General features: G+C 40.2%; 1 protein-coding gene across 1 annotated transcript in view; it reads left to right on the top strand.

The window, feature by feature from the left end:
- LOC137147116 (glypican-5-like) overlaps nt 1-26,815 on the top strand; it is a 532,878-nt gene that overhangs the window by 387,018 nt on the left and 119,045 nt on the right. The window contains exon 8 of the mRNA XM_067538902.1: nt 18,410-18,551. Coding sequence (XP_067395003.1) covers nt 18,410-18,551 — 142 coding nt within the window. The remainder of the gene's footprint in view (nt 1-18,409; nt 18,552-26,815) is intronic.

Raw genomic sequence — 26,815 nt, 5'->3', positions numbered from 1 at the left:
ATCGTGTATATGTCAGAATAAAAGGAGAAGTGCCTCCACTTAATATAGCAATTAAACTGCAATAGTGGAGGGTTTTCAGAATTGCTGATGTAAGCAACCATCCGTGATTGAGTTGGGCAGGCTAAGGGATTTGTTCTAAATCAGCCTGAGAAAGGATACCAGCATCGGCCCCAGGAGATAGAGGGCAGGATGAATGTCAGGCAGAGAGGTTAGGGGAGAGATCTAGGGGAGGAGTCATTGGCCCTTACTGGGATATGGGAGTCAGTGGTCAGCAGAATGGAGAATAATCTGGTTGGGAGGAGGAAGGGAGAAGGATGAGAAAGAGGGGAAGGGAGATTTCATAATGATTACCGAAGCACTCTAATTATGAAGCTGCTGAATCTCACCCACCACTACTTACAAACAATGAGAAGTATAAAATAATAACTACTTGCTGATCTGCTCTGGGCTTGCCACTTTATGTAATTATTATTACTGCTCTGTAGATGATAATAGATAATGTCATTAATATCAAAGTATAGTTTTCATAGTGTAGTTCTGTGTTCCTGAGGCATTCACATCCATATGGAGGGATGATTGGAAATTTTTGGCAGTGGGTTTTAAAAAGACTATAATAGCTACCTTTGGAAAGAAAATCAAAGAGAGTAGACCATTATTACTGAACATCCTACTGTATCTATAACATTTATAGACATTTTTTAAAAAGGCCACTAATATAAAACATCTATTGCAAAGCTAAAGAATAAACCTATCTATATCTAGAGAGAGTTAAAAATAACACGTGCACACACACAGGCACAGTTTATTTGGCTAGCTGTAATAAACTGACTTTATCCTTGAAAACTGTTATACTGGTAATTCCTAAAAGACAAACCCCTGAGTCCCAGTTATTGTAAGGAAAAGAGCTGAATAAAATAATGTAACATCACATATTACATCACATCTAACAGCCATTGTCTCATCTGCTTTTCTTCTTTTGTTAGTATTCAGACTTCTTACTTTCATTTCCCATTTTTAAACATTTAAATATCAGCAACTTTAACATCTGACACAAGACAAAACATTTCTGCATTGCAAGACATAGAAAAGCTCATCCGGAAAACGCATACCATGCCCAACACCTTCACAAACAGATCTAAGAGGCATAACAGGTTGTGGCAATTAAAAGAGCCTCTCAAGCACTTCAAAACACGGATACCTCAGATGTGTGTTTCATGTTAATTCTAGAAGATAAAATTTGACAAGGAGATCCTTTATTATTGTTCCATATTGCCATCTCTCCTAGCAAAAAAAACCACCTGAAGCAAATGAGAATTAGTGCGTAGATATATTTAAATATTCATGATAAGATTCTCAGTGGCTATAGTCATGATATAACTCTCCTGGAGTAAAACCTGTCAAATAAGAAGGCATCAGAGGAGGCTTGACTGTAATATGGGCAGAATTTTAAGCATCGTTCCTTTATGAAAATAGCGTGATTAGTTAACTGCTGTATATACACTGTAAAGTAGAAGTGGTTGGATCAGATTAAAAAAAATCTTACCATCTGTACTATATGGAAAGAACAAAGAGAAAAAGAGATTAATAATAAAAAAAACCCAATCGTTTACAGCAGGACCTAGGGACTGATCCACAACAGGATCCTATTGTACAGGCACTTCGCATACACAGGTTATGTCTACATTGCAGTCAGATGAAGCAGTGCGGGCTGTACAAGTGCAGCTGAACCCTTGGTAGATACTCTCATGCCTAGCCCACACTGGGGTCTGTGCAGCCTTGTCTTCACTGCTATTTTTAGGAGCACTAGCTAGATTAAAGCCAGTGTGCCTAGCTGAGTGCAAATCACACCTCCAATTGCAGTGTAGACATCCCCCACAGAATAGTCCCTCAGAAAGTTTACGGTCTAAATAGACAAGACCATACAGGGGTAAAGAAAAGGGATATAACACACAAGCAATGAAGTCAGTGTACTGGTAGTAAAGCTCACAGAAGTGCCACCATTTTTTTAAAGAGTACTCTGGATGTGCGTTGGATGGACAGTCCATGTTTCAGATTTGGATGGAAGTGAGGAGGTTAAGATATAACCTACTCCATTCCTGTGACTTCAACAGGCATCTGTACCCTACCCCCCTTCTCCATGAAATCCAGACTTCCCTGTCATTAAGAAGTCTTTATCATGTGCCTTTACTAGGCCAGGGCTAGACTATTCCAATAACAAACTTCTGAAACTTCCCTGTGAGAAACCTAATTCCTTTTGTGGGTGTTTCATTGGGAAATCCCACAGTAGCCCATGGTTTGAACAGATCACTAGTCCCAGGCAGAAGACATAGCGCTGAAGTCCTGACCATACTGAAGAGAATGCAAAACTCCCATTGACTATGGTAGGGTCAGGATTTCACCACTGATGTATAACATGGAGGTCATTGACCACAACAGCAGGATAATCCAAACAAGTTAGTAACAACCTGTCACCTAATAGGGCCATTAGAGGGGGCGAAAAGTTAGCATTCTTGATCCTTACTGCTTCCTTAGATTTCCCCTGGTGAGCCTGATGCTGCTGTAGCTACTTCCCTTGTAGTTATAAGCACAGGAATGTCTCTTCCATTACCAAAATTGTGGTGAAATCTTGATTACAAGAATGCTGCCCTGGCAGTTATCCTGAAGACTGATTACATCTTTTCACAGGTTAATATATAATTAGTGTCAGGTGACAATATCTGACAATAATATGAGGGCAGTGTTATCGCTATTGATCATGTTATGCTTCAGCAACCAGCTTTAGTACAGCTGTAGTACCTCAAGAATACTTTTTTTAAAAAACAGATATAGCAATCATGCCAGTGGCTCTTTAAGAGACCTCGGCACCTTCCATTTCTATGATAGTCAAAGCTTCTATGTTTGGTGAGAATGGAGTCTCACTCAGGACTCTAGGATAAGAACTTAAACTATGGGAGAGGAAAGAAGGTTAATATCTAGTCTAAGTACATGAGAAATTTAAACCAGACTTTTATTTTAATCATAATCTCCATGTGCTATGTCTTTCTTGTTATTTAGTGAGTAATGTGGGGAGAGTGTCCTAGGCAAAATCAAAGCTACCTAATGTAGTGATAGGTCATTAATAATACTGACAAGTCAACTGCATCGAACTGACAAGTCAACTGCATCGAAGCCCATGGCCGTTTTTTTTTTTTTTTTTTTTTTTTTGCTTAAATTATCCTTTGTTATAACGTCCAGTAATCCGTGTAAAGCATTACATGCACATTTGAAGAGTTAGATACACATGTACAGGGTTATTTCTAAATGAGATGGGCCAAATCCTATAGTTCTTATTTTCAATGGTAGCTTTGCCTGAGTCAGAGCTTTGTCTAAGTGTTCATTTGTGTTTTATTCCAAAACCGTATCATCCTCATAGGTAACTTCACTTCATGTTAAACTTAATGCCGGCAGAGAGAGAGAGAAACTTCTGGTGCCTGCTGCAGTTTTAGGCAATGATTAAACAGTAACAGACATTTGTACAAAACGTTAGCAATTCCTCCTAGTCCTCTCCCTCCTTCCATCCCAAAAAACCTGAGGTCATCACCATGCCAGATTCTAGCAAGGCTATAGTCCAACATGGACCAATTTACAGCCAGAGAGTAAATTCTCCCTGGATAATATAGCCATCCAAGGAAACATTAGTGCCCCTCAGGCCACATTTCTTGCCTACAACAGTATGATATTGAGTGACCCAGGAACTGACAAACTGTGATCCATGAAGCACTTGCTAATGGACTATGGAGAGTTGACTGGTGTCATGGTGCTTGCTGTTTCTCCTTGTTTCCAGCTGCTTGGTATAAAAGAGAAGCTAGAAGTGTGCGAAAGCAGCTAGAAACGAGGAGGAAAAAACAGCTGAGCTGCTTTCATTAGAGGCCTCACCTATATAAAAGAACTGAGTGAAATTCCATCACCTGTATTATGCAGGTTAGACTAGATGATCATAATCGTGTCTTCGCACCTTAAAAACTATTAACCTATGAAAGAATGAAAGGAGACACCCTGAGGCCCAGCCCACAAGTGGTACTTGAGCTGCCAACCACCAACAAAAGAAGAACATTCACAAGTAATAGCTAACTCTCCAGAGGAGCAGGGGAAAGAGAAGATTAGGTTGCTATGCAGCGTATCCAGGGGAGTAGAGGACCAGGGAACTATATTTAGGGAGGAAACAGGATGGAGCAACAGACACAGGAGACAAGTCACAGAGGAGCAGGATGAGAGAAACAAACAGAGGGGAGGGGAGATGAAATGAAGAGCAAAAGTATCTCACAGAGAAGAGAAAAAATTGAATATCAATAGAATATTTTATATCTAAATTGAATATTTCTCAGAGTTAGTATCAGATCATTTTGATGGGAACACTTTCAATCATTGTAATTCTCCCATTCCAATCTCATTTCCCTAACAGAAAGTGTCTCAAATGAGAATTTCTCTCCTGTCGCTAATAGACTTGTTCTCTATTATTTGCTTTTCTCCAGCATTGCTTGTAACTTTAGTTAAAATCTGCAACACAATTCAAGAGTAGAATCTAATTTAGCCCTATCATCTGACAGGAAAGGGTATTTGTTTTAAATTTTGTGATGATGGGTAAAAATACAGAAATGGAAAAAATTTCAGAAGTCTCAATAAGTATAGTTCAGTGAAGATATCAATTTATTTAATGGGAACTTTAATTGTAAACCAAGTGATCTGAAATAAAATGCACAGCAGTAGACAAAACTGCAGAACAAATGAATGTTGCATGTATTCACTAATAAAACTGCTTAAATGAGTTCCCTGTGCTAAAGTGCAGCCAATGCAGTATACTGGAGATTTCAATCCTCTTCTCTAGTACAATAGCTTAATTAAGTAGCCTGAATGAGATACAAAGATGGTAATTGTTGGCTTTCAAAATACTTTATATATATTGCAATTGGGGCCAATTTCCATCTATTGCAGTATAGCCATGTACTATACAAGGCAGAATGTGGCTGTCATTTTTCCCTAGTACATCATCTGATACCTTTTTGTCTTTGTGACCAAATAATCCTGTTAGTGCTTTTCTGAAAGGGTAATGGGATAGGATGATAGTCTATGTGCTAAAAGAAAGACTGAAGCATCAGAGTTCATTTCATATATTGTGGTAGTTGTAGGCAAGACAAGAACCCCAATCTTTGACGTGAAAGGCAAAGTTGGTAACTGGTACAACAGGTACCCTTGCTCTCTGTAAAGATCTATTAAGGGAGCGTGTGGTTGTGCCCAATTCCTGCCTGTTCTCTCTCCAGACCCACACACACCTGTTATATTGTAATGAAATTGATTTGGCAAACAAGTTGTTCAGTCATGTGTCCTGGAAAGATAGAATGCAATCATGAAGGTACAATATAGAGGAAATAAGTGTCTTTTTATATATCAAACCACACAAAATTAGATAGATTTCTCTGTTGTATCAAATTCTCTGATTTAGCATATTAAATATTCTGGACAAGAACTTCAGCTGTTGTGAATTGGCGTAGCTCCATTGAAGTCAATATGCTGATTTACATCAGTAGAGGATTGGTGTAATAGATAGAATTATAGAATGAAGAGTTGAAAGGGACCTCAAGAATTCATCAAGTCCAGCCCCCTGAACTGATGCAGGGTCAAATAAACCTAGACTACCCTGACAGGTGTTTGTCCAACCTTTTCTTAAAAACCTCTAATGATGGGGATTCCACAGACTCCCTTAGAAGCATATTTCAGACCTTAAATATCCTTATAGTTAGTCAGTTTTTCCTAATATCTAACTTAAATCTCCTTTGTTGCAGATTAAGCCCATTGCTGTTTGTACTACCTTCGGTGGATGTGGAGAATAATAGAACACCATTCTCTTTATAGCAGCCTTTATCATATTTGAATATGTATCGGATCCATCCTCAGTCTTTTCTCAAGACTAAATGTGCCCAGCTTTTTTAACCTTTCCTCATAGGTCAGGTTTTCTAAAACTCTTACCATTTTTATTGCTCTCTTCTGGATTCTCTCCAATTTATCTACATCTATCCTAAAGTATGGCACGCATAATTGGACACAATACTCCAGCTGAGGCCTTACCATCGCTGAGTAGAGTGGGATAATTACCTTCTTCCCTCCCCCCGTCTTACATACAACACTCCTGTTGATACACCCCAAACTGATCATCTTTTTCACCATTGCATCACATTATTGACTCATTCAATTTGTCATCCACTATACCTCCGAGATCCATTTCAGCAGTGCTACTGCCTAACCGGTTATTCACCATTTTGTAGTTGTGCATTTGATTTTTTTTTCTTCCTATGGGTAGTATTTTGCACTTGCCTTTATTGAGTTTCATCATATACCACATTTGTGAGCCTGCTTCTTTAGATGCCTTGGCAGCCAACAGGGATATCATGATGGTTTTTAGATTTTTCCTTTGGCTGCAATGCTCACTCATTGCTCTTCACTAGAAGTGAGTGCTAACTGTATTACAGCTAGTTAGCTTGGCTAATTACTAAATTAGGTTGTTTATGTTAAAAAAACCCACAAACACTTATCTCTCTTACTGCCATATTTTCACCACATTCATATCCATAGAATGAGATGAATATCACAACTGAAGAGCTCAGTTGATGGCATTAATTTCAGGGAAGCTAAACATAGCATTATTTATGTTTTAACATCAAATTCAAAACCTGAGCACAGTAAATGGTACCTTGTAATGAGATGTTTGGATTGTTCACTAGTCTTCGAAGAGAAACATCAAACTTTTCCTACTGTGATGAAAATGATCTTCACTAACAGAGAGCTTGAAAACAGATAATTATCCACGAACATGAAACAGAATTAACATGCAGTGGAGCATGTCATGAACATTTCCTTCAGCAAATAAAAAAGGTAATTGCTGTCTATGTACAAAGCAACAAGAAAGGTTTGGCTCAGTTCCTTCAGCCAATTTAGAGAGGCCACTGTTTACTTACTTAACCCATAAAAACATGCAGCTTATCAAAAGAGTGCCATTCAAGGATTGATGGAGTGAAACCAACCTGCTGATTGCAGGCACTTCTCATTTCACACTTCCTAAGTCTGATCAAATAGAATGTTCTTGTCCTATTATTAGAACTCTAAAATCTAACAAGTATGAGCTTTAAGTTAAACAGGACAGCCATATCCAGATTAAATGTGAAAAATAATTAATAAATGCTTTGAGTAAAATTCTACCTTCCTGTGAAACCCCACTGATTGCAATAGGATTGCACAGATGTAACTGTGGACATAATTTGGTCCTGCCCAAACAGAAATTAGACAGTCTTGAAAATAATGTTCCAGTAGCTTAAGCTACTCTGAGTGGTTCTGGTTTATGATTTTTGAGGTTATAAACAGTTGCAGAATAATAAAATCTAGCAAAATATGAAACAGGTGTTAAAGAAAATGAAAACTAAAATAAACATAAAAAATCGGTTCAGACAGGAACAAGGAATTGGCAAGTGTCACCTTCCAGGATGGCATAAAACAAATATACTACACCTGTTCCTGTGCTAAAGTTCTCAGTTTACAACTTTATCATAAATGTTACCTGAAAATAACAGCTGATGCCCAGCAGCAGTAAGTTCCTGCAGTTTTCTTTCAGTCAATGTAGGACAGGGTGTGTCTGTGCCCCAGTCATCCAACATAGTACGCTGATCTGCAAGCCACCTATTCCTGTACAGAATCTGGCTTTCTGTGGGGTCTCTCTCTCTCTCTCTCTCTCTCTCTCTCTCTCTCTCTCTCACACACACACACACACACACACACACACACACACACACACACACACACACACACACACACACACACACACACACACACACACGAATTGGAGATGCTAAAACCCTAGTTTTTATTGCAAGACATCACAACACATGAATTATTTTTAAGGCACTCTTTCAGTCCAGACAATCCCCTGAAGTCTTTAATCCTGTGGTGCATTTATATATGACCCACAGCAGTCTGAGCACCATCCACCAGGAGCCTGAATATTGGTGCACTGTCAGGGGGACCTCTGCTCACCACTTACTTGGCTGTGCCTCCTCCTGGCTGCTCTGGAGATTAGCTCTTTCAGTCTGATGCCTTCTTCTTGCGGTTCTTCATCCTATTGTCTCACACTCTTGGTCTGCGGCCCCTTTTTTTGCTCCTCAGAGGCTGCAGTGCCTCATCTTGTGGCTTAGCCACTAATTCGCAAGATTCCCCCTTTCCGGGGTAATATCAACATCTTCCTCACTGTCCCAGGCAGTCCTTAACTCCACTGCCCTGACTAGGCCACCCTCTCTGGGGCTAGTATGGATGGTGCTGGACAGCGTCCAAGTTCACTGCCCAGATTGTGCCACTCACTCACTGGCTGATCAGGGAACTCAGACCTGCCCTCTACTCTTGGTTCCACTTCAGGGCTCTATCTCCAGCAGCGAAGGTCCGGGCAACCACAAACTTTCCTGCCACTCCTCTGAACTACTTCCTACCTTGCCTATCTCATGCTCATATTCTCCCCCCTCCTAACCACACCCCTTTCCTCTGGGCCTGCTAGACAAACCACTCCTCTTGGGTCCAAATCTCTTTCCCTCCCTTATCCCAGAGAGAGTAACTGCGGCTGTCCTCCCTGCAGCCTCTTTTCTGCTACCAGTTCCCTGGTTTTGTAGAAGTCCCGCCTGTTCCTGCACAGGTGAGCTTCCCTGGACTAGGGCTTTCATCTCAGCCTAAATGTCCTCCAGTTTGCAGCTTAATAGGATAACTGGCCAGTCTGGCCTACGTTAACCCTTTCAGATCAAGTATGGGGAGCACATCCCATCACATGCCCTCACAGCTGTCATGGTTGCTGAGGTGGCAGCATCAATTCAAAAGGAACATGCTCAATCCACCCCCTCGCTCCCTTCAGCAGTTTTCTCCTAGGTACAGAGCACAATCTTGTGCCAACACAACCCAGACAGCTTGATGACCCAGAATGCCCCATAAAAAAGCTATCGTGAAGGTGGTCCACAAATAATGGGCCTCCTAACCCACAGCATGTATGCAGAAACTAACACATGATTTCAGCATCTGGACAACAAGGACTGTCCCTCCAGGCAGAGCTCTGAGCCACCCAACAAGCATCCTCTCACCAGCATCCCTTGCCAGGACCAAGCTAGCTGTAATCAAAACGTTTTGGCTATGACATGGATCAAGGTCACGGAGTGGGACAACTACAGCTAAAAGCAAAGATTGAACCATCTCCTCTTGGAAGGAAGAAGGAAAAGCCCCTTTAGTGACATGACAGTGTATGTTGTTTCTTTTCTAAGGGTCCCCATGCTCATTTTCCCCACATTCTGATTCTTTTCCCAAGTTCCGTCACACTTACAGAAAAGTGGAATCACAAGATCATAGTTTTCTGTGTCTCTTAATACATTCAGTGATGTAGCTACAATAGTGCAAGTGGTGCAGTCGTGCCAGCCTCACACCATGATAGGGGCCCAAACAGACAGGCCACCACTACTGAAGGAGAGTGGGGCCAGCTGGACCCCAGGGCAGGGGGAAAAATAGGATGGATGGCACCTCTAGCTGGAGCAAGCCTGGGACATAGGTTTGAGCAACCAGCAAGGATGTGTAGAGAAGGCATGGGGGAATCACAGCATCAGGGGATTCTCAGGGGCGGGAGGGGTGTGGAGATGGGAGACACCCTAAGACACATACCCTAAGACAGAGCACAAGGTAGAAACTTCAGCTGCTTTGCATCGGGGGAACTGGGGAAGTTTGGAAGTTGGAGCAGAGCTCGGGATGTGTGGGTGGAACACAGCAGGAGGGGAGAACTTGAATTGGGGCAGATCAGGGAAGTGGGGAGCAGGAAGGGAGCTAAAAAGACCTAGAGGGGTGATTAGAACAGGCCTGAGGAAGCTGAGGGCTGGACTGAAGGAGGATGTAGAAGGGTTCAGGCAGAGCCGGGAGGGGGCTGGATCAGAAATTGTGGGGAATGAAGGAGGCCAAGAGGGGAACTAGGGGTCCGTAGGAGGGACTGTGAAGGAGCTGGAGGAAAGCTAAGCAGGATGTGGGGATGTAAGGGGGGCTCAGTTGGGGCTGTGAGGGAACTGAAAGGGCGTGAATTGCAGAATCTGGAAGTGGTGTCTCAACCTATTCTTGCACCAGAGTCCTCTTGTTATGCCACTGAACACACAGATGCTTCAGGAAACTGTTGTGTCTAGTAGTCCTTGTGAAGCAAGGCTGGTCTCAAAAATTGCCAGCTATAGAGATGTTTTTGCTAGTGACTTCTCATGCACTTTACAAGTGACAACAGTGATCATTTTACATCTTTATTACAATTGTTTACAAAAAGTAGTAAGGTGCCAAAAAAAGTCTTAATTTAAAATGACAGATTTTTTAGCCCTTGGCTTTATTTGCATACATACTACATATTCCACCTCAATTAAAAAGGAAAGTTATCTTTTTTTAAAGGGCTGCATTAAATGACTGTGTATGGATGAAAATTTACCCCATGCAGAGGACGAGCACAGGGTGTATTCATCACTTAAGCCACAAAACTTAAGTAGTCCATTGGTCTTGTGCTGTCTCTCTGCACAGAAAGAATTTCATCCCTACAGGTGTAATCTATGAGTAGCTAAAATGTAAAAAGATATGTCAGGTGCTTATTTCTTCTTCTGAGACATGACTATCAAACTGAACACCCAAAATACATCAGATCTTTTCAAACCATTTTTCTGCTCAGATAGAACAAGTGATTGTTTAGAGTAAATGGTAAAGTAATAAGAGAGAAAACGTTCACTTCAGATCATTAGAATTCGTGAATTACAGCTGATAGTTTGTAGTAATTGTGACACCCTGTGTCTGAAAACAACACCCCAAAAAAACCCATATTCACCAATGTCGTATAATTCTGATAAGTTCTGTATAAAGTATGCCTTGTTTGGTATTATTTGAAAAGTCTTGATCTGCTAAACATTAATATCCTCTTGGATTTTATGTGAAGTTATAAAATATTGTTGTAAATGCTACTAAAACGTGTTGTGAGGTGGAAACCACCTAAACCATGTTTTCAAGGAAAGATTCCACTTCCAGGGATTGCTTACAGTGAAGGCTTCACTGTAGCACGCACATTTGCAATGGGGTTCCTTGACCAATGGGAAGCATGGTTACTATAGAGCTTTTGTTAATAACGTAAAAGATTCGGAGAATTCACATTCCTATTTCTCTTCCATTGTGCAATCTATACATTTGAGTAAATATATTTCAAGGGCAACCCAAGACTTTTAACTCATTAAACTGGTCGTACTGTTAGCACTCTGTGAAAACATAACATACATATAGCCGTTTTTAATAACTGTTTGAGAGGGTAACAATTATAATGCTAACATCAGAAATAGATAGAGTAATCCTGAACTAGCGAACAGGGTAAAACTCCTAAAGCCACTTTAGAGTCCTGATTAAATAAGACTATTTCATCTGATAGAAGAAGTAGCTTTTATTTAACCTCTTTATTCTGGGATGTAGGTCTTCCATTGACTATGCACATTCTGGAAGGCCTTAGAAAGTGAAATAGAATGAGTAGGCAAAAAGAAAAATTAGAGGAAGGACACACAGGGTAAATGGAAATTATTCAAAGATAAATGAATGTTGCCTTAGTGGTAAGTATGTTATCTAGCAATCAACACACTGGAAAGTTTATTTGCATAAACCAGGAAGTGCAAAAACGGATTACATGTAAGAAAGATATGAAAGTCTAAAGCTGCAAGTACAAAGGACTGAATAGATTACAAAGTGAAGTTAACGTTGTAAAACAGTAGGAAGCAGTTATATGTGGAGAATGAAAGAGAGATTACAAGAGAGATTTGAAAAAAGGTTAGGAGCTAAAATTAGTTGAAGGAATCAGAATGGCTTTTAAGACCTGAGAAGAGTAATTTAATGACTTATGATAGACAAGGGTAAACAAAAACAACAAGAACAACTTTAAAAAAACCCACACCAATTAACTAAATCCATTATTTGTCCTGAGAATAAGTAGAGAAATGCAAGAAAGAAAACAAATTTCCCAGGAGATGAATAAGTAGTGCTGAAGGGACTCAGCATTATAACAGCAGAGTTGATCAAGTAATGAAAACACTTACAATTGACAAAATTCTCAGAGCAGATTGAGCCCTTTCTAGAACTCTTATAAGGGAGAAAGCAAAGAGATGGGAAGAAAAAACATGTAATATACTTTAGCAACAGGCCTTGTGATGTTTTACTGATAAGTAAGAGACTGTCTGGGCAAGAGATAAATAATTTCAAGCTTGTAACCTTCACTTAAGCAATGAGAAAAATATTGGTTTCACAAATCAAGAAAAAAATACCTATCTACTGTAAACTAATTAATGTATTTACAACAGGGCTGAGGCCAAACCTTCCTTTTTTGCAGGTGTAATTTACGTCTGCATTTATGTATCTACAATATCAAAATAGGTGTAAATCTGAGTGTTTGGTCATCTAACTTGCAGACTGTACCTACAATTAGGTAAAGATACAGAATTGCCACTGTAATTCAACTGAAGGTGCAGGTTGGATTCCCTTTTGAAAGTTTATCCTTAATTACTAAGTAAAATTAATTAGTATGGATTTACAGAAGGACAACTACTGATGTAAAATTATTTAGAATTGTTTAACGCAATAACAAAAACATCAATTGGTGGAAGCCAAAATTATTGATTATCTAGATCTTAGAAAAGTGTGATCATGTGCAATGTTAGTAAATGGGTGTAGGAGGAGAGATGCTTGAATAGAAAAAGAATTGGCTTGGTTATTGAAGACTCAGGTCAACTTGTAAGTGGAGTGATTCAGGATGAATTGAGGTAGATAATGGAGACCACAAAGATCAGCACAAGAAACAATTTTGTTCACGTTTATCATCCTCAATGGCCAGAAGAAAGAAAATTTGATATTTGCTGATGAAACAAAAATAGTAGGAAAAAAGTAAGCAGAAAGGAAAAGGCAACAAAATGCAAAATGACTTGCATGAACTACGAACGCTGGCAGAGAAGTGACTTATAAAACTCATCATAAACAAATGAAGGTGATTAGACTGGGATAAAACCGAAGAAAAGGAAATCTACCCACAATGGTCAAAACATGAAGCAGAAGGACCTTGCGGGGAGTGGGGAGAAGACAAGACTAAAATTCTAAAACCATTGAAAGTGCTCAACCAAGTTGCATGAAGTATGCATTACAATTCAATTAGATTATTTTAGTATCATGTAGGTGAAGCCAGATTTGTTATGCCAGGGTTATTGGAAGGAATGGGGTAAATACAGCAGAAGGAAACCAGAATGATACCTAGGGGTCTCAGTTGTTCAAAAAGGTTATACATTTTTATTCTTTAGATAAAAATGAACATAAGAGTTATCCATTGAGTTAAACTCCTCTCTGAAGGGACTAGAGAAGGCAAGTGCAATGAGCCTTTTGGAGTTAGTGTGAAATACAAGTATGAGGGAGAGTAAACTGAAGGAAATGCCTGACAAGAGATTGAAGAATGAGAAGAGTTTTGCTTCTTTATGCCAAAAGAAAGAAATGGATTACATGGAGTAAATGTGAAGGGCAGAAACAAAAGCAAACAATTTTAAAGGGGGGATTAAGTGCGCATAGGGAGGAAAATTGACTATAAATGTCATCTCAAAGAAGAGGATGTGTTTGGAATAAGTATATGTGGCTGTTATGTTCTAACATTTCTTATGTTCCTATTGTTTTGTGAATTGACAGAGCATCTGGTCAGTCTCTAGTAAAATGCAGCCCTTTATGTACAGCAATAATTTTGTCACTTCTTATGAAAAATGGGGTAAGAAAGCAGAGTATTGTTTCATTCTGCTATAGTCATTTCTGACCTAATAAGACATTAGAAAGGCCTTTTTTTAATTAAACACTGAGCAGGCTGAGAATAAAAACTTATATTCTAACTGGAAGGATTGAGTCATTTGTGACTTTAGTTTTCCATATTAGGCTTTTTCACATTGTTAATGCATCAGTTGGCAAAATTCATTGTCTCTGAAGATAATGCTACGTATTTCACCAGAGCATTTTTTAAAGAAAACTGTTTGTCAGTATGTTGAGGAAAGATCATGCTTTGCTTTCAGTTGCTAAATGATGCATATCTTATGTCAGTCTTGATTTCTATGAAAACTTTGCAAGTGAGAGATGTCTTGACTCATACTCTTTGTAATTGACTAACAGGTGGACTACTGTCAAGTTTATTCAGTTCATAGCAATGGCCTCTTTTCGGAATATGAAAATATATATACTGAAGTACATCATAGAGAAAACAAATTAACACACTTCTTGGGAAACAATTAGCATATAGGAGTCATCTCTGAATATTCCAAACACTCACCTTTAGGTGACTTTATTCATATGGTATCCTCATAGGTTTTCAATGCCATATTCACTGACCTGATAAAATTGAAAGTATGGTGAAAAATATAATTTAGAAAAAAAACTATTTTTGATAAAATGAGCCCTTGTTTTTCTATTTTGCTGAATTCTCACCTCAGATACAATAGTTAGCACTTTTATAGACTAGTACCAGTACTGGCAAACCAGTCAGAGACGAAGAGCCACAAAGAGCCACATTTACCTTTTCAGTTTCCCCTCGTCTCTTACCCTCCGCTGAAAATTCGCGCTGATCCATCAATTTCGGAAACTCCTCCCACAGCTGGTGGATTCTATGTACCTTAAAGTTTTTAAACCATGATTTGTGGACTTCAATAATTTATTACAGGACTGGATGGGTGAGGGTCTGTGGCCTACGTTGTTCAGGAGGTCAGACTAGATGATCATATTGGTCCCTTCTGACCTTAAAGTCCATGAGTCAATGAGCTGGCAGCACAACTCCATTGGAGCAAAGCACCAAGGACCACCCTGACCAGGGCTGTCTCCAGGACCCACAAACACAGAAAGATAATACAGCCACAAGCCATATAATCTGTTTTGCATAAGGTCCACAGGAAAGATAATGTCTCTTGCCACCCCAACCTGCCAGCTCCCCCATGACAGGCCATTCTCTGCCTCCATCCGTTTCTTAGTGCAGATTCTCAAACCTCTGGAGGAGGCGGGCTAGCACTGTAGAAACTGTTAAATCCCCTTCTGTGCAGTAAGGGAGATCTGCATGAAGAGGAGACCCTACATGCATGCATGTGGGGAAGGTGATCTGAGTCTTTATTATGCAATAAGCATTTCAGGAGTAATTAAAGTTGCGACTGTTGTACAAGTTAAATCTATTTTTAATTTAGTTAACTGCTCCAGTACAGCCACAGTAGTCCTGTAATAGTCAATATTTTCATTAATGACTTGGATAATGGAGTGGGGAGAGTATGTTTTATAAGATTTGTGGATGACAACAGGATGAGAGGAGGAGCAAGCACTTTGGAAGACAGGCTTAGAATTCAAAAAGACTTTGATAAATTGGAGAATTGGTCTGAAATCAACAAGATAAATATAATACTTTGCATTTGTCTTATTGAATTTTAGGGAAGAAAAATCAAATGCACAATTACAAAATTGGGAATAACTAACTAGGCAGTAGTACTGCAGAAAAGGATCTCGGGTTATAGTGGATTACAAATTGATTATGAGCCAACAATGTGATGCAGTTGCACAAAGGCTAACATCATTCTAGGGTGTATTAACAGAAGTGTAATTGTTCCTTTCCACTCGACACTGGTGAGGTAAATGTCTTGCTCTACTTGACACTGGTGAGCCTCAGCTGGAATATTGTGTCCAGCTTTGAGTGTAGCTCCTTAGGAAAGATGTGGACAAATTGGAGACAGCCCAGAGGAGAGCAACAAAAATGATAAAAAGTTTAGAAAACCTGACCTGTGAGGAAAAATTTAAAAAACTGGCCATGGTTAGTCTTGAGAAAAGATGACTGAGGGAGTACCTGATAATGGGCTTCAAATACGTTAGGGGCTGTTATAAAGAGGTTGATGATCAATTGATCTCTGTGCCCACTGAAGGTAGGACAAGAAGTAACGGATTTAATTTATGTCAAAGGAGATTTAGGTTAGATATTAGAGGGCCGGGGGCTGGACTTGATGATCTCTCAAGGTTCCTTCCAGCCCCACATATCTATTATTTTTTTGATTTCCCAAAGCATGGAACATGCAATTGATAGGTAGGGGCAAGGGACATGAAAATGCATAAATGGTATAAACAGGGTACTAGTCCTCAGGCACAGGCATGTTTCCTAGTGCCCTGTTGCAAGGCTTTGGCCTGGAGCTGAGTCAGGCAACCAAAAGTCACATGGCAGCAGTCCAGAAATGGGGCTGACTATAAAAACGAGCTTTTTTCAGACAGAGGAGGTGGAGACCTGGTTGGGGTCCTTGCTACACCAGCTGGGAGATACTGCAGGTGTAGAAGTCTTAGTTGGGAAAGACTTTAAGAAAGAGGAGGTTTTGGGAAGGAAATGTAGAGCGTAGGGAAAAGGGTTAGCAGATGTAAGGGTTAGCAGATATAAGTGACGTTGAACTGTTTTTCTGAAGAGGAGGCAGGACCTAGCTTTCAACAGTCTGGGAAATGCTGCAGTGCACCCTTATTTAAAAACTGAGTTCATTTCTCTGCCCTTTTCCCAGGCAGCTGAGCACACACCATTCAGTTATTCACTTTTGAGTCATGAGTGCTGAATGAAATCAATTTTAGAAAGAGTTATTACCTTAACAGGCAGTAAACATTTCTGCCTTGACTGGCAAACAATCATTAAAAGCCTTTATTAAATTTTGCATCTGTTCTGTTCACCACTTACCCATTTCTTTTCATTCTGAAGGATTATAACCAAGAATGAATGAGTCTCCTCCAAGACGGTCAGGATACAATAAATCTATGAAGTAACTGGATAATCCTTTCCTCCACGTACACAGATTTATTTTTTACATTTGCTAAAAATATTTGCTCTCTTACTTCCCCATGGCAGCAGGCTTTCAGCCTGTGAATAATGATGCTCAACATCAGGCAGCTTGTTAAAAAAAAAATCCAACAACAATTGGACGGTTTACAATGCCCTTCCCAACTAAAATCCATATTCCTCTCCCTCACAAACTCATCTTCTCACTGCAGTGATATGTGCGTTTTCACAATAATCAAAACAGACAATTTCAGGTAAAAGGTAAATTAGCCTGTACAATAGCTATTATTGTTCACTAGAACAGACCCCTAGCCCAGTGATCCATGCATTTGTCATCTCCAGATTGGATTATTATGGAACTTTCCTGTATCTGAAGAGGAATGTGAAAACAATTCAAGAGTTCCTGGTGATGCAAAATGCTGCTGCCTGCCTCTTCCACCATTTAAGTCTCTGTGACTGCATCAAGTCTGAGCTCCAGTTTTTCCATTAGATCCCACTCCATTTCCACTGCCAGTTTGATCAGTCCCAATCTTCAAAGCAGTAAATAGATCAGATCAGGTCCCAGCTCTACTGGAGACCATATCTCCATCTACAAACTGCCAAAACCAAAGCCCAGAATGATGTATGTGAGAGCTAAGGACAAGACGTTCTCAGTTAAGGGCACCCACTTGGGGAATTAACTAATTTCCAAGAGGAGATTAGAGAAATCCAGCGTTCGGCCAAGTTTAGGAAACACTGAAACACCTTCTTATTGTGAGAGCTTTTCCAACATAACCAGAATGACATTCACAGCATCAGCTATAACCTTTTCCCCCTCAAACTACCACCGAAAAAGCCCTACCCCAAACAGAGCTTTCTATACTACAAACAGGGAGAAGAGCTGGCCACTTAGTTTTAGTGGTGGTGTAGAATTTTGTGATAACACATTTGTGTTTCTTACATTGTAAAGTATGACAGCTCAGCCACTACACACAAAAAATGGGGATGGTGAATGAAGCTCAAAAAGATTTGTTTCATAAGCAAACACCGTACTGCAGCTAGCATAACTTAATGCCGTGAATTCAGAATGACTCCAGAAACAGCTTGTTCTGATTCTATGGTGATTCCAAGAATTATTTCAGTCAAATGTTTTGCTGGTTCAAGTAAAAGCTAAATGCACAACTTGCAGTCTGCACAGGCTTTGAACCTGATCTTGCCAACTGCTCGGTGCCCGAAAATCCTATATTAGGGCCCGATCCTGTAAGGTACTGGGACCCTCATGTATGAGATACTGAACACCCTCAACACCTCTCTGATGCCACTCCTCCCGCCCAGGAAACTTTCCTGTTGACTTCATATGAAAATAACCCAAAACATTGCACTAAATGTATAGTGAAATATAACATTTTGAATAGCAGGATCAGACCCACAGTATTTGGGAACCGAGGGTCCTGAGCCCATTATAGACTCAGACTCTTTGTCACTTGCATCATGAACTGTGTGAAGACATGAAACTTCATCGTGACTTGTTTTCTTGCCTTTTAGCTGGTTAAAGAGAAGACAAAATCAAAGTTGGAACCAAGGGAAAGTGGCAGTGGGGGTGGAAAAAGTGAAGCAATGGAATCAAGCGGGGACTGTGACGATGAAGATGGATGTCAAGGATCTGGTGACAGAATTCACACAACAGGTAAATGCAGGAACAATGTTCTGTGACTCTTCATTCATATTTGAAAGCAGGTTTCAACTGAGTTGTGTTTTGGAGCCCTTCCATGAACATGGGTACAGGAAAACATGATGCTAATGGAAAGTAAATTTAAACTTAAATATTTGCTGAAAGTGAATTAAAATTCCATATTGGATTGTAATACCTGAAATTTACATTGTGTTGGTGACTTTATATAACCAAGGGGAGGAAAGTGGCATGAGGTAACTAACCAAAACAACATAACTTTCAAATTTGAAATACTGAACATTTGCAACTGCAGCAGTTTGAAAAAATGTCAACATAACTTTTTTTCTGTGGAAACTGACATGTTTAGCAGAAAAGTATTGATTTTGACAAAAAGGTTTCTCATGCCTGGAGACAGGGCTGGAGGGGACAGAAAGAGACAGACCCCAATGCTTAGAGCACTCAGCTGGGATGTAGAAGACCAAGGTTCAAGTTCCTGGTGTGTGTGTGTGTGTGTGTGTGTGTGTGTGTGTGTGTGTGTGTGTGTGTGTGTGTGTGTGTGTGTGTGTGTGTGTGTGTGTGTGTGTGTGTGTGTGTGTGTGTGTGTGTGTGTGTGGGTGTGTGTGTGTGTGTGTGTGTGTGTGTGTGTGTGTGTGTGTGTGTGTGTGTGTGTTTTCACAAAGAAATTCCAAAAAGTCTCATTTTTGTTCAACATCAGAATGAAAACAAATTTCAAAACATTGAAATTTTATGTGAAACAAAAATAATTGTTGTTTTTCAGCCAGCCCTATTTCCAACAAATATTTCATGAGCTATTCTTATGTGGAGAGAAATAATTTTGAATAACAAATGAAGTTAAAGATTTTCCACATTCTTCTCACAAACCTTTTACAAGCAAAGGTTGGAAAACTTAGCTGAATACATTATCAATTAAAAATTATTTGCTCGCCAATTAATATTTTATTGTTTTTGTATTGTATGTGACTAGATACCCAAGCTGCAGGAGATTACAGCTATGAAAGTTTTAAGTGATGTTTTTTTCTCCATGAGGTATATTATAAACAGTAGCCAGGTACTAAATCATTTTCAATTGCCAAAATATACAGTGGCTCTTTTGTAGTTCGATTTCAAAAATGAAAAAATAAAAGCTTTTGAAATATGGTTTATTGTTAACTTTAGTAATGTGAAATAAGGAAGCAACATAATGTCTCCTCCTTCCTTTTTGCAATCTGTTGAAATAAAATTATTTATGATGAGATTGTTGTGGATTAAGGAGAATTACATTTGAACAACTACCTCTTCCATTGATGTGGTAGGGTTTATCTCAACCAAAAATATATTTACAATTAATTTGACTGAATGCTTTGGATTCAGAACAGTAAGAGTAGATATTCCATCTTGTAAAAATTGTAATAGTGTTTTATAATTAATATATTACATTGACAGGAGGCTACTAGGAGTAAATTTAGCTCACTTGAAGTGAGCACTTCTGAAACTAATAACTAAGCACTGAGTAGGAGTCTCAGCCAAAGCCCACTGAAGTCAATGGTAATCTTTCCATTGACTTCAGTGGGTTTTGGATCAGGCCTTAAATGACAAGTCTCAATGTAATGAAAAAGGCTTTCCAAGGGTAAAATTCTTTAGCAGAACAATAATAATAATTATGATTTTAACACCTGGACTATGCAAAAGTCTCCCCAAAGAGGACATGTCTAAGTATCTAATTCTGAAATGATTAAACTAGAATCCTGCAAAGTACACTAAATTAATCATCATTTATTTAACCTTTTATATGAAAATAATTTACAAACATTGTGTACATAGTCATGCTCTATAGATTTAGAAACATTGCTGCTGTGAACCATAGTGTATGGATTACTTACAAGTAGTTTTTGCAGTATTATTGAACCATCCTTCCCTGCCCTCATCCCAACAAAAACAATAAATCCCCAAAGCACGTGGATTTCACCAGCATCTAGATGACCTGCTTCAACAAATTCAACTGTAGGACCGTTAATAACATTTGGTCAGGGAGACTTTTTTCTTTCCCAGTTCCCACTTTCTCTAGAAAGAGATAGAGAGGGTTAGCCGTGTTAGTCTGTATACAGCAAAAACAACGAGAGTCCTGTAGCACCTTAAAGACAAACAAATTTCTGCGAGCATAAGCTTTCCTGGGCTGCAACCCACTTTGTCAGATGCATGAAGTGGAAACCACAAATAAGTGGTATATATATACATCCAAGGATGAGAAACATAACAATGGGGAGGGCAAAAGTCAATTCAGTTAGGGTAGATGAGGTCTATTCACAACCGTCGATTAGAAGGTGAGAATGTCTGAACAGTGACAATTACTTCTTGTAATGAGATAACCCGTCTGAATAGAGACTTGTAATGGTTATCTCATTACAAGAAGTAATTGTCACTGTTCAGACATTCTCACCTTCTAATCGACGGTTGTGAATAGGCCTCATCTACCCTAACTGAATTGACTTTTGCCTTCCCCATTTTTATGTTGCTCACCCTTGGATGTATATATATACTTCCTATCTGTGGTTTCCACTTCATGCATCTGACGTGGGTTGCAGCCCACGAAAGATTATGCCCGCAGAAATTTGTTAGTCTTTAAGGTGCTACAGAGCTCTCGTTTTTTCTAGAAAGAGAGTTAGAGACCAGATCCTGATGCGGTTTAAATTAATGTATTTATATTGACTTTGATTTACACAAGCTGAGGATCTGCGATTGTATATTCCAATTCTACACTCAGATACTTATGCATAGCTCCTCAAGCTTTTACACACAACCAATATCGGTATATTTCACAGTTGACTTCTACATTTTTCAAATTCTGAAGTTTTGTTTACCACTTTCCAGCTATCTAGAATCTTTTCTGAATATCAGTTAAATTCACCAGTTCCCTTAATCTCTTCCATTAAGATTTGTACCTTGAGTATTATTTAGTACTCGTGTTTTATTTTCGGCAGTTACATATAAGCCTTTTATACTCAAAGTCAAATCCATTATTATCTGTAAAGACCACCACTTATACATTTAAGCATACTATATTTAATTATATGTACAGTACCACATGTGTTTACTCAGATGATTTCATACCACTGAGATAAACAAGTTCTGAAGAATTATATATGATTATGAAGGGGAACACTCACCACAGGTGCCACCTACAGGTCGGGCAACGTTTGGCAGGTTCCCTGTTTCATGGCACCTCATTTTAGTTGCTGCTTTGATTCTGCGCTGTCCTGCCTCTTCTGTGACTCAGCCCTCTGCCAGGTCATATGATTATGTCCACCCCTTTCAAGGTATATAAAACGTCCAGCAACGGGGTAGCCCTTTGGATTAGGTAAAGGGTCTCTGGATCTTCACCTAGGTTGAGGTCTCAGGAAATTAACCCTTCTGTTCTCAGGGCCTTCTCTCCTCTAGACTCCTCCTAGAGGTAGGCTTCTGCCTTCCACGCCCCTAAGAGTTAGTAGGGGAACCCGGCCCCACCCTCTCCATTTGGTTCCAATCCATTAAAGTGATATACTGATGCCTCCCTGGATCACTTCCTACCAGACCCATCTTCCCCAACAGGAAGAGTAAAGGCATTAAATAACTTGAATCAAAGAAAGTTTTGGACTTTCTGAGAATCTCCATTCTCTTCTCTGTGGGTTTGGCAACTTTACGACACCTAGGCCTCCAGAGCTCAGAGTGTAGGTCACTCCATTTCCACTGTCTACTGCCCTGATAAATTGGCCTGTTCTTCTTTTAAGCTCTTCCCCAAGCCATGCATGCTTTGCAGGGATGGTGGGGTAGGGCTGTCTGGATCCAGAGCAGCTGCTTAACCCCTTTCTTACTGGTGCGAGATTTGTATCTCTGTCACAGTGATAAAGGCCATTAAAAATTAACATTTTCCAACCATTGCCAGTTGCCACAGGTATCTCTTGTTCAAAGTATTGGGGAAGGCTGTGGAAATAGCACTGTAACTCAGGTGACACCATATAGTAACTGTTGGTGTGTACTGACCCTTTAAAGATAACGCCCATTGATCATTTGTGACCAAGGCTTTGTAAAGAAAGAATAAGGAAGAAGAAAGCAAGTCATATAAATGTATAATGGGGAGGGGCAAATTTACTGTCTGATCTGAGACCGTTCAGATAATGTGGGTTTCTAGGTATAGGAGTGAACCAACATCCATCCCACAAGAGTTTGGCACTCTGTCCCCAGTCCAGCAAAGCAGTTAGGAACATGTTTAGCTTTAAGCATGTGAGTAATCTTATTGATTTCAATGCAACAACTCATATACTTGTAGTTAACTCATATACTTCAATGCTTTCCTGCGTTGAGGAGAACACTCAGCACCTTGCAGAACTGAGCCACGACAGTGCATATCAAGGGCTGGATTGCACTGCAGCCTCAGTAAGACAGAAGAGTGACTTTGAGAGTTGCAATCTAGTGCTTTCTTTCCCTTACTCTGGAGGGAAAGAAAGATGCACCTGTCCTCATGCTAGTGCAGCAGTCAGTGCATAGTGGTCCCTTCATGGAAATAACCTACATCAGAGCCTGGGAATACTGCACCCAAACAGAACAAGCCAGGTGTTCATCCTCCTCCTCCCAAAAAGCCTTGAAACACTGGATCTCAGAAATAAAGACATGGTGTGCCTTTGCACTAGCTATAGGCAACCCTCTTCCAGAACAGTGCTTCCCCATCAACTGCTACTCTTGGAGCTCCACCCAAAAGGAGGGGGTTGCAAAGTTCAATGAGAGGAAGACCCTGAATAATGCTGCCTCTTAGGTATGACAAATGTTCATCAATAAGCCAAAATTGTATCTGATATAGTGGGCATTGAATAAATGAGCAACTGCTGTGACATCTGAATGGTCAGCAGGTTTTAAATAGTGAATAAAGAGTGTTCAGTATGTTCTTTCACATGGCCATCTATTCAAATATCCGATTTTGCCAAACATTTATCGATACGATACTAACCATTTTCTTTTACAACTCTCTTGCGACTTGTGATATTGTTAAGCATCTCTTGTTCAAAAACTCTTCTCCTTGTGGTATATCTGAATTGTTGTCACATTTCTTTTCATCATCTTAAAGATACCCAGCATTTTATTTCATTATAGCATTCAGGTTGGGTTATTAAATCAATTTGATTCCAATCTTTGCTTCCTACATGACTATTTAGATGGAAGCACCTTCCCCCCCCCCATCTTCTCCAAATATTGTAACCAGGTGGTTATCGGGTTACACGTTTCCTTTTGAGGGCAAATGAGCAGGATATTTTTTCCCTAAGAACATCCTTTCTTTCTAAATGCAGAGAAAAAAAAAACTTGCTTTTTTCTCTTGATAACTTCTGCCTGATTTGTATCAGATCTCAACAGCTGTTGAAGGTTAATGTATTTTTCTCATTGTTCATGAATTCTCTCATCAGAATTTCTTTTGCATATCAGGATCCTTTTGTCCTTTATTATGTCCTTATCCTCTTTGCTTCTCTGTCTTTTCTAAATATCAGTGTACTGTACAAATTGGCATCTTAATCATACTTCATTCCTAATTGCCATATTATACTTCTATTTATCTAAATAAGTAATTCTACAGCTGCTGATTTTTATAATTATTGTTATCTCAGAATATTGATGGAATATCTGCTGGCAGCCAGCCACACATATCAAGCTGTCATCTCCACATCTCTTCAGTTCCCTTTCGGATTATCTTAGATCGTGTCATGGTGGGCATCTCTTATAGACCACCAGACCAGGAAAATGAGGTGTAGACAAGGCTTTATTCAGACAACTAGTGAAAGTTTCCAGATAATAGGACATGGTTCCCATTGGGGACTTCAATCACCCTGACATCTGCTGGGAGAGCAATACAGCAGAGCACAGACAATCCAGGAAGTTTTTGGAGAGTGTTGCAGACCACTTCCTGGTCCAAGTGCTGGACAAACCTACTATGGGCCATGCTTCTCTTGATCTACTGCTCACTAACAGGGAAGATTTTGTAGGGGAAGTAGAAATGGGTGGTAACCTGGGCAGCAGTGACCATGAGATGGTAGAGTTCAGGATCCTGACAAAAGGAAGAAAGAAGAAAAGCAGAATACAGAACCTGGACTTCAGAAAAGCAGACTTTGACTCCCTCAGGGAGCTGATGGACAGGATCCCCTGGGAAGCTAATATGAGGGGCAAAGGAGTCCAAGAGAGCTGGCTGTATTTTAAAGAAACCTTATTGAAGGCGTAGAAACAAACCATCCCGATGTGCAGAAAGAATAGCACATAAGGCAGGTGACCAAGTTGGCTTAACAAAGAAGTCTTTGGTGAGCTTAAACACAAAAAGGAAGCTTACAAGAAGTGGAAGCTTGGTCAGATGACCAGGGAGGAGTATAAAAATACTGCTCAAGCATGCAGGAATGAAATCAGGAAGGCCAAAGCGCAACTGGAGTTGCAGTTAGCAAGGGACGTGAAGGGTTTCTACAAGAAAAAGGTATAAGAAAGTGTGGGCCCCTTACTGAATAGGGGAGGCAACCTAGTGACAGATGATGTGGAAAAAGCTGAAGTACTCAATGCTTTTTTTGCCTCTGTCTTCACAGACAAGTTCAGCTCCCAGACTACTGCATTGGGCAGCACAGAATGGCGAGGAGGTGAGCAGCCCTCAGTACTGAAAGAACAGGTTCAGGGCTTTTTAGAAAGGCTGGACATCCACAAGTCCATGGGGCTGGATTCAGTGCATCTGAGGGTGCTAAGGGAATTGGCTGATGTGATTTCAGAGCCATTGGCTATTATCTTTGAATGCTTGTGGCAATTGGGGGAGGTCCCAGATGATTGGAAACAGGCAAATATCGTGCCCATCTTCAAAAAAGGGAAGGAGGAGGATCCAGGGAATTACAGATCAGTCAGCCTCACCTCAGTCCCTGGAAAAATCATGGAGCAGGTCTGCATGGAATTTATTTTGAGGCACTTGGAAGAGGGAAGATGATTAGGAACAGTCAACGTGGATTCACCAAGGGCAGGTCATGCCTGACCAAACTGATTGCCTTCTATGATGAGATGACTAGCTCTGTGGATGTGGGGAAAATGGTGGACATGATATACTTTGACTTTAGCAAAGCTTTTGATACAGTCTCCCACAGTATTCTTATCAGCAAGTTAAAGAAGTATTGGTTGGATGAATGGACTATAAGATGGTTATAAAGCTGGCTAGATCATCAGGCTCAATGGGTAGTGATCAATAGCTCGATCTCTAGTTGACAGCTGGTAACAAGCCGAGTGCCCCAAGAGTCGGTCCTGGGGCTGATTTTGTTCAACATCTTAATTAATGATCTGTAGGATGGGGTGGATTGCTCCCACAGCAAGTTTGCAAATGACACTAAGATGGGGGGATTGGTAGATACCCTGTATGGAAGGGATAGGATACAGATTGACCTAGACAAATTGGAGGATTTGGCCAAAAGATATCTGATGAGGTTCAACAAGGATAAGTGCAGAGTTGTGCACTTACGACGGAAGAATCCCATGCACTCCTACAGACTGGGAATTGACTGGCTAGGCAGCAGTTCTGCAGAAAAGGACCTGGAGGTTACAGTGGAGAAGAAGCTGCATGAGAGTCAACACTGTGCCCGCATTGCCAAGGAGGCTAATAGCATATTGGCCGCATTAGTAGGAGCTTTGCCAGCAGATCGAGGGAAGTAATTATTCCCCTCTATTCGGCACTAGGGAAGCCAGATTTGGTGTATTGTGTCCAGTTTTGGGCCTCCCACTATAGAAAGGATGTGGACAAATTGGAGAGAGTCCAATGGAGGGCAACAACGATTAGGGGGCTGGAGCACATGACTTATGAGGCGAGGCTGAGGGAACTAGGTTTGGTTAGTCTGCAAAAGAGAAGAATGAGGGGGGATTTGATAGCAGCCTTTAACTCCTGAAAGGAGATTCCAGGGAGGATGGAGCTAGGCTGTTTTCAATGGTAGTAGATGACAAAACAAGGAGCAATGGTCTCAAGTTGCAGTGGGGGAGGTCCAGGTTGGATATTAGGAAAACTTTTTCACTACGAGGGTGGAAGCACTGGAATGGGTTACTTAGGGAGATGGTGGAATCTCCATCCTTAGAGGTTTTTAAGCTGCGTCTTGACAAAGCCCTGGCTGGGATAATTTGATTGGGGTTGGTCCTGCTTTGAGCAGGGAGTTGGACTAGATGACCTTTTGCGGTCCCTTCTAACCCTCATCTTATATGATTCTATGTGAATATTGCATTTTCTTAGCTCTGATTTTCTCCTGTCCTTAGAATCCTCT

Source organism: Emydura macquarii, unplaced genomic scaffold, assembly GCF_026122565.2.
Source record: "Emydura macquarii macquarii isolate MOO-44397 ecotype Brisbane River unplaced genomic scaffold, CSIRO-AGI_Emac_v2 contig_499, whole genome shotgun sequence".
Lineage (NCBI taxonomy): Eukaryota > Metazoa > Chordata > Testudines > Chelidae > Emydura > Emydura macquarii.
Note: the sequence above shows the minus strand (reverse complement) of the source record. Positions and strands in the feature narration are given on the sequence as shown.